The sequence below is a fragment of the Macaca nemestrina genome, chromosome 5, assembly GCF_043159975.1.
Source record: "Macaca nemestrina isolate mMacNem1 chromosome 5, mMacNem.hap1, whole genome shotgun sequence".
Classification (NCBI taxonomy): domain Eukaryota; kingdom Metazoa; phylum Chordata; class Mammalia; order Primates; family Cercopithecidae; genus Macaca; species Macaca nemestrina.
In genome coordinates, this window is record NC_092129.1 from 151,230,120 (window position 1) to 151,238,508 (window position 8,389).

Below are 8,389 nucleotides of genomic sequence, written 5' to 3' on the forward strand. Positions count from 1 at the left end.
ATTTTGACTTCCAAATCTCATTGTTTAAGAAATACGTTTCGCCAGGCATCGTGGCTCGTGAACTTTGGGAGGCCTAGGTGGGTGGATTGTTTGAGCCCAGGAGTCGGATACTGGCCTGGGCAACACAAGGAGACCCCATCTCTACAAAAACTACAAAAATTAGCCTGGTGTGGTGGTGTGCGCCTGTAGTCCCAGCTACTCAAGAGACTGAAGTGGGAGGATTGATTGAGTCGAGGAGGTCGAGGCTACAGTGAGCTGTAATGGCGCCACTGAACCCAGCCTGGATGAGACACAGCCAGACCCTGTCTCAAAAAACCAAAACAGGAATGCCAGCACTTTGGGAGGACGAGGTTGGCAGATCACTTGAGATCAGGAGTTTAAGACCAGCCTGGCCAACATGGTAAAACCCCTTCTCTACAAAGAATACAAAATTTAGCCGGGCTTGGTGGTGTGCGCCTGTAATCCCAGCTACTGGGGAGGCTGAGGCCAGAGAATTGCTTGAACCCGGGAAGCAGAAGTTGCAGTGAGCCGAGATTATGCCACTGCATTCCAGCCTGGGTGACAGAGTGAGACTCCATCTCAAAAAAAACAAAAGAAACCCCCAACCACACACACACACACACACACACACACACACACACACCCCCAGGGTGATTGCTATGCAAATTAAATATAGCTTCACCAATCAGCTTGCTTCTCCTAACCCCTCATAGAAATCTTGGAGCAGCCCTGGGGTGCAGTGAGGCCAGATTCCAGGAAGGGAATGGATGGGATGGGTCTGGGTACTGGTGAGCAGTGGGGAGGGGAAGTAGGTTAGCTTCTGGGCCAGGGAGGGCTCCTGGAGGCTTGTTCTGGGTAAAAGCTGGTCTTCTTGAACCTCAGAAGTTAGGGGAACCCACATCCTGGTCTCACCCGCCCAACCGCCCACTCACCCTTGGGTTAGCAGCCATCTAAGCCCCACCCTCCCCCTCACATGCTTAGCTAGCCTGCCACAAGCTGGCCCCTTGGCCTCCTAGAGACCCAGACATCTCCATCAGCAGCATCCATCCTCTCTCCTCAGGGAGGCATGCATTTGATGCTCGAGGTCCCTGGCAGTTGTGATCCTTAGCAAGTGATATGTGAGTCCCGTGTGTCATAGGAAGCTCCCCATCCCCATCTGGTGACCAAAGGCCTGGCTACAAGTAGTGAGTCCTCCCTCCTCCACCCAGACCTCACTGCTCAGATCCCCTTCGCCAACTGGGACATCTTCCGACATGGCCTGGATGCTGTTGCTCATCTTGATCATGGTCTATCCAGGTGACAGGGCGTGTGCTCAGGACCCCAAGGAGTGTGGGTGGGAGGAGGGAGATCCAGGAGGCTGGACTAGATGCTACAGGGAACAGGCTTAGTGGGGGCTGAAACACCTGGCTCTGAGGGAGGAGTGGGACCGCTCCAAAGGTGACACTCAGTGGACTCCCCCAATTCACAGTCTCTCTGTGTCATCCACTGTGAAGCTTTTTAGATAAGGTCTAGACATATAATTAGGAGTTTGAGAGATCCAAGGAAATCTGTGATAAATTTCTTGGTGAAACTGTTTTTTGTTTTGTTTGTTTTGTTTTGTTTTGTTTTTGAGACTGAGTCTCGCTCTGTCGCCAGGCTAGAGTGCAGTGGTGCGATCTCGGCTCACAGCAACCTCTGCCTCCCGTGTTCAGGCGAATTGCCTCAGCCTCCCCGAGTAGCGGGGACTACACACATGCACCACCACACCTGGCTAATTTTTTTTTTTTTTTTTTGGGACGGAGTCTTGCTCTGTCACTTTGACTGGAGTGCAGTGGCACAATCTTGGCTCAGTGTAACCTTCACCTCCTAGGTTCAAGCAATTCTCCTGCCTCAGCCTCCTGGGTAGCTGGGATTACAGGCGTGCACCACCACACCCAGCTAATTTTTGTATTTTTAGTAGAGACAGGATTTTACCATGTTGGCTGGGCTGGTCTCAAACTCCTGACCTCAGGTGATCTGCCCACCTTGGCCTCCTAAAGTGTGGGGATCACAGGCCTGAGCCACTGCTCCCAGCCATTTTTGTATTTTTAGTAGAGTTGGGGTTTTGCTACGTTGACCAGTCTGGTCTCAAACTCCTGATCTCAAGTGATCTGCCTGCCTTGGTCTCCCAAATTACTGGAATTACAGGCATGAGCCACTGCGCCCGCCTGGTGGTAAAACTATTTTTTTGTTTGAGACAGTTTCATTCTATTGTCCAGACTAGAGTGCAGGGGCAGTATCTCAACTCACTGTAGCCTCCACCTCCCGGGTACAAGTTCTCCTCTCTCAGCCTCCCAAGTAGGTGGGATCACAGGCCATTACCACCGGCTAACTTTCGTATTTTTAGTAGAGATGAGGTTTCACCATGTTGGCCAGGCTGGTCTCGAACTCCTGACCTCAGGTGATCCACTCGCCTTGGCCTCCCAAAGTTTTGGGATTACAGGCGTGAGCCACCGCTCCGGGCTGAAACTGTTTTTAATGAACTGAGAGACCTTAATTATCAAGCATATTATTAACTAAATGCAGGAGTTCTCAAAATGTGGATTTCTGGGAACCTAGAACAAATTCTTAGGCCCCACTCCAGACCTACTGAATAAAAAACTCTGGGGTGGCCCCAGGAATCTGTTTTAGCAGATGCTCCGGGTAATTTCCATACACACTAAAGTTTGAGAACCACTGAAACAGAATGACTCATAAATTTCCCTCAGTAGATAATTTAATCAGGGATTTTAATATTTGGTTTAATTCATCAATATGGATGGGTTAAATAGGAATCTCAACCAATTAAGGCCATGTCTTCACCTGGAGATTTAATTAGTTAATGTTCTTTAACGAAAAACAAAGAGTGTCCAGGTGCACTTTGGGAGGCTGAGGCAGGTGGATCACTTGAGATCAGGAGTTTGAGACTAGCCTGGTCCGAGGCGGGTGGATCACTTGAGGTCAGGAGTTTGAGACCAGGTAGTGAAACCCCATCTCTACTAAAAATACAAAAATTAGTCAGGCATGGTGATGGGCGCCTGTAGTCCCAGCTACTTGGGAGGCTAAGGCACCAGGATCGCTTGAACCCAGGGGGCAGAGTTTGCAGTGAGCCAAGATTGTACCACTGCACTCCAGCTTGGGCAACAGAGCAAGACTCCCTCTCAAAAAAAAAAAAAAAAAAAAAGAAAAAAGAAAAAGAGGAAAGAGGAAGGATGACTTACTGTACAATGCCATTTGTACTAAAATAATACCTGGAATAATATAATGAGTGATATTTGTTAACTAGGCAGCTGCATTCATTAATGAGCTTAATTTCACCATGATGGTTTACATTTCAGCCAGATAAGTTACTACTGAACTGGCTGGAGAATGATGGCAGAGGGTGAGAGTGAGAGTTGGTATAGGAAGAATTTGAAAAATGATTTTTATTTTTTATTTTTTGAGATGGAGTCTTGCTTTGTTGCCCAGGCTGGAGTGCAATGGTGCAATCTCGGCTCACTGCAACCTCTGCCTCCCAGGTTCAAGCGATTCTCCTGCCTCAGCCTCCCGAGTAGCTGGCATTACAGGTGCGTGCCACCATGCCTGGCTAATTTTTGTATTTTTTTAGTAGAGATGGGGTTTCACCATGTTGGCCAGGATGGTCTCGAACTCCGGACCTAGTGATCCACCCACCTCAGCCTCCCAAAGTGCTGGGATTATAGGCATGAGCCACCACACCCAGCCGAAACATGATTTAATAAGCAATGTTAAGAAATCAGATTGGTTAAGAGGAAAGGGTTTAATGAGGCACCCAAAGTATCTATTCCATGCACCCTATGCCCAGAGACAGCTGGGATGTTCTACTCCAAGCTCTGTTGTCTTTTCTCTTTGGAGTAACTGGGGAGGTGTTTCTCTGGGTCTTCCTTCTGCCCCCAGGATCCTGTGCTCTCTGGGTGTCCCAGCCCCCTGAGATTCGTACCCTAGAAGGATCCTCTGCCTTCCTGCCCTGCTCCTTCAATGCCAGCCAAGGGAGACTGGCCATTGGCTCCGTCACATGGTTCCGAGATGAGGTGGCTCCAGGGAAGGAGGTGAGGAATGGAACCCCAGAGTTCAGGGGCCGCCTGGCCCCACTTTCTTCTTCCCGTTTCCTCCGTGACCACCAGGCTGAGCTGCATATCTGGGACGTGCGAGGCCATGACGCCGGCATCTACGTGTGCAGGGTGGAGGTGCTGGGCCTGGGTGTCGGGACAGGGAATGGGACTCGGCTGGTGGTGGAGAAAGGTGAGATGCTGGGAGGTGGTGTCTCCTCCTGGCTGGAGACCCCAAGAGGCAATGTCCTTGGGAGTCAGGGATGCTCCTCTGAGGCCCCTACCCTCCCTGAGCCTGTGTGCACTTCTTCCCCAACCCCCTTCTACATTGCCCCATGCAGAATATCCTCAGCTAGGGGCTGGTACAGTCCTCCTCCTTCGGGCTGGATTCTATGCTGTCAGCTTTCTCTCTGTGGCCGTGGGCAGCACCCTCTATTACCAGGGAAAATGTGAGTAATGGAGCCAGGGGCAATAGTGGATGGGATGGGAGGGGCAGTAAGAGAGTGGGAGGAGGGAGGACAGAGACGAGGAAGAGGAGAGCCTTGAGACTGCGACACTGAGCGGCTCCTGTCCTCTCTCTGACCAGGTCACTGTCACATGGGAACACACTGCCACTCCTGAGATGGCCCCTGAGGAGTGATTCCAGAGCCCAGAGGTCCCTAGTCCTCTTCAAAAGACCCCAATAAATCACTGTCTGCCCCACCACTAACTCCTCCTTATGAGTCTCAAGTGTTTTCTTCTCCATTCTCCAGATGCCAAATCTACTCTCTCCGGATTCCCCCAGCTCTGAACTCCCTTCCACCAGGTCTGACCTGGAAAGGTCCAAGAAGGCAGCTTCCGGCTGTAGTCCCAGGGCCCCTCCCACCACCATGTGGGAGCTCAGCACACCTGCTTCCCCCAGTCCCAGGAGGCTGAGCCTGATAGTCTTGAGAAATGGGAAGGATCAGATATGACTCCTCCTTGGCAACTGCCCTTTCCTGCCAGGCCCACACATACCCTCCTCTGGCTGTCAGGGGAGCTTGGGTCCATGAACACTCTCTCTCACCCAGTAAATTACTACTTGACCCCAGAGTGGGTGGAGGGGTGAGCCACGTGTTTTTTTAATTTTAATTTTAAAAAAACAAATTCCTATTCAAAGGTCAAAAAGCCACATAAGTTTTGATGATGATCATTTTGAATGGAGGCTCGAGATGGATTGAGAGGACTGAGACACAGAAGTGGGGGGACCATGGTCTTTACTGGGTGGACCACAGGGGGACCCTGTCCACTCGCCTGGGTTGAGGAAGGTGTCTGGGGTGCTCAGGTGGGTTTGTTCTCAGCAATGCAGGCATAGTCAGCTCTGGGATCCTCCTTGGTGCCTCTCTTGTCTCTGTCCCTGAGGTCAGGTCCTTCACTGCTGGACACTGGCAGCCTCTGCAGAGATGCATAGTGGATCTCCTGCTCTGAGGACCCTTGGACCTGGGGCCAGGACAGAAGGTGCTGATGGGAGGCGATGCCTTCAGACCCTTCCCTGTGAGTTCTTCTCCCACCTCCAGCCTTTCTTACTTCCCTCTCTTCTCTCTCTCTTCTCTCTCTCTCCCACCTGCCCCCGCCATCTTTGCAGGCAGAGTTCCACTATGTTGTCTAGGATGGTCTTCAACCCCTGAGCTCAAGCTAGCTTCCTGCCTCAGCCTCACAATAGCTGGAATGACAGGTGTGAGCCACTGTGCCTGGTTCTGGAGCCTCTCTCTCTCTTTCTCTCTCTCTTTCTCTCTCTCTCTCTCTTTCCCTCTCTCTCTCTTTTTTTATCTCTCTCTCTTTCATTGTTCTTTCTCTTTGTGTCTCTCTCACTCTCATTTTCTCCCTATCTCTCACTCCTATCCTCCCTCTCACTTTTTCTTTTGGTTTCTGTCTCATTTTCTCTTTCTCTCGCCTCGATTGTCTCTGCCTCTCTCATGCTCCTACTTTCTCTCTCCTTGTCTCCCACTCCCAACCCTCCTCTCAGCACTCAGCCATGCTTCTCCCCATTCACCCACTCAGGATCTCTCTTACCCTCCCCACTCCCTGTCCCCGGACTCACCCAGCTCCTCTCCAGCCTCTTCACTGGAAGAAAAAAAGAAGCTCAGCACAGCCCACCCTTTGTGCTTCTCCCGGGCCCTCCCCAGCTCCCCACCCCAGCAGGCGTGGACTCCCTTGTTGGCTTCCCAGTGGCTCCAGGGCCAGGCAGTGTTCTGGGAAAGCCGTGGGAAAGGGTGTGGGTGGGGCCACAGGTGGCACTGCTGCGGGGGGGAGGGAGGGAGTGCAGTGCTCACCTCTTCGATGCAGCCGATACAGGCAGGTGGACAGAAGGACCACAGCCAGCAGCAGGAGCCCGCCCAGCCCCAGGCCCCCGTAGATGTATATACATGTATCTACAGGGAAGAGGGCTCAAGGTTAGAAAGCCCATTCCCTTTCCAGCGTACCCCAGCCTCCTGGTTGGTTGTGGCTTTCTCAGATTCCCTCTCCAACAGTTTTAGAGGCAGAAAAATATACCCTCAGAGCTTCCTCACCCCAAACCTTAATACCTTACCTCCTACCAGGGTACATGCCCTACCTTGCCTCATAGCTGAGATGGCTCACCCCTCAGAGGCTTCCCACCAAAATCCCTGCTGTTTCTGGGCCTCCAGTGAGGTCCCTTTCCCTCCTGCACCAGCTGCCCCAGAGGCCTCTCCACCTACTCATGAGCTACATACATCACTGTCCCCCATCACTTCCTAAGCTCCCAGGACCCTCCCTATCCAGATATGAGAGGCCCTTTACTTACTGAAAACACATTTATTTTTACCGTCACTGCAAACACACATTAGGTCAGGGATCAGGGACTGGCCTGGAGGTCAGGAACTCTCGTCCTTGTTCTTTTAGGTGAAATGATCAGGGGCTAGTGATGCGCCTCAAGTTCCTCATCTGTGAAGTGAGGGGCCCTCTGTTATAATTGTTCCCAGGCTGGGGATCCTCACTTATGTGCCAACCCTGAGCTGGGCACTTTCCATTCCTCACTGCTAATCCCCAGAACATAGGGTATCATGGTGCCCATTGCCGAAGTAAAGACCCAAGATTCCAGCCTGGACTTTACTAGGTCATCCATCCCAGAAGGGTGGTGCTGGGGTTTAAGGCCAGCTCTGTCCAGCTCCAGAGCCCAGCCCTTCCCTCTGCCCTGGGCTGACCAGGTGGTTTGGAGGGGACTTTCCAGCCCTGGATGGTTCTAGGTGCTGGTAAGGGGCTGATGGAGGGGAAGGACTCCGGGCCTGGATAGGTGAGGGCACTGGTGGGAAGTAGGGAGGGTGATGTCAGCACACCCAGTAGGTGGGCTGCTCCCTGAGCCCCAGAGCAGTGCGGGAGTGTGGGGGCCCCTTTGGCTGGTGTGGAGAGCTGCTTCCCACAGGCAGATGCTGCTGGGGCTGAAGTGGGGCATGGAGGAGTATCTGGGGCCCCATAACTTCCCCTCAGGCACTTCCTCCCCTCCAACCACTGCTTCCTGTTTGAGGGCAAAGAGGGGGCCGCTGTCTTCACCCCAGAGCCAGCTATACTGACTAGGGTCTGGAAACTAGGACCCTTCTGGGTTTAGGAGGAATTCTCGGGGGTGGGGAGCAGAAGCCCAGATGGAGGCCATAAGGGCCGTGGGCACAGAAAGGAATTGTCTTTAATTTTTTTGGGCAGCAGAGACTCAAAGGATTCCTCGACGGCCCAGGGAAACTCAAACCCATACTCTCCCTCCCCTCATCTTAGCTTCACCCCACTCTGGGGTGTGACCATCCTTCCACTAAGGTCCCTGCCCATTCCCAGCTTACCCAGAGCTTGTGGCCTGCAGGATGGACAGACTTCAAACTGGCCAGTGCTGTCTGGCTGGAGAGAAGGGTTGCCACCTCAGACATTCCTGCCCCTCTTCTGGCTTTAACTTCTCCTCCAGCCTGGGTTCCTCCCCCACATTGTTAGGAAAGGAAGCTGGGCTTGAGGGTCAGGGTTACAACATCTTTCTTTTTTTTTTTTTTTTTTTTTTGAGACTTAGTCTCGCTCTGTTGCCCAGGCTGGAGTGCAGTGGCCGGATCTTGGCTCACTGCAAGCTCCGCCTCCCGGGTTTACGCCATTCTCCTGCCTCAGCCTCCCGAGTAGCTGGGACTACAGGCACCCGTCACCTCGCCCGGCTAGTTTTTTTGGTATTTTTTAGTAGAGACGGGGTTTCACCGTGTTAGCCAGGCTGGTCTCGATCTCCTGACCTCGTGATCCGCCCGTCTTGGCCTCCCAAAGCGCTGGGATTACAGGCTTGAGCCACCGCGCCCAGCCACAACATCTTTCTTTACAAACTCCAG

General features: G+C 52.4%; 2 protein-coding genes across 6 annotated transcripts; one reads left to right on the forward strand and one right to left on the reverse strand.

Moving 5' to 3' along the window:
* Positions 1-968: 968 nt before the first annotated feature.
* On the forward strand, positions 969-5,263 carry LOC105497637 (natural cytotoxicity triggering receptor 3). Of its 5 annotated transcripts, none has more exons than XM_071097289.1 (4): positions 969-1,296; positions 3,913-4,257; positions 4,406-4,513; positions 4,870-5,263. In XM_071097289.1, exons 1-4 carry the CDS (start codon positions 1,254-1,256, stop codon positions 4,977-4,979), a joined length of 606 nt encoding a protein of 201 aa, XP_070953390.1. In that variant the 5' UTR covers positions 969-1,253; the 3' UTR covers positions 4,980-5,263. The 5 variants fall into 5 exon arrangements, with proteins under 5 accessions (XP_070953390.1, XP_011767207.1, XP_011767205.1 ...); XM_011768905.3 differs by lacking the exon at positions 4,870-5,263 and adding an exon at positions 4,651-4,761; XM_011768903.3 differs by lacking the exon at positions 4,870-5,263 and adding an exon at positions 4,651-4,761 and having other exon boundaries at positions 991-1,118; positions 1,209-1,296; positions 3,913-4,513.
* Positions 5,264-5,282: 19 nt separating this feature from the next.
* On the reverse strand, positions 5,283-8,022 carry LOC105497636 (leukocyte specific transcript 1). Its single transcript, XM_011768900.3, has 5 exons — positions 7,871-8,022; positions 6,847-6,986; positions 6,356-6,454; positions 6,124-6,146; positions 5,283-5,522 (listed from the first exon to the last, which is right to left on the reverse strand). The coding sequence occupies exons 2-5, from the start codon at positions 6,884-6,886 to the stop codon at positions 5,364-5,366; spliced, it is 321 nt and encodes a 106-aa protein (XP_011767202.1). The 5' UTR covers positions 6,887-6,986; positions 7,871-8,022; the 3' UTR covers positions 5,283-5,363.
* Positions 8,023-8,389: the final 367 nt, after the last annotated feature.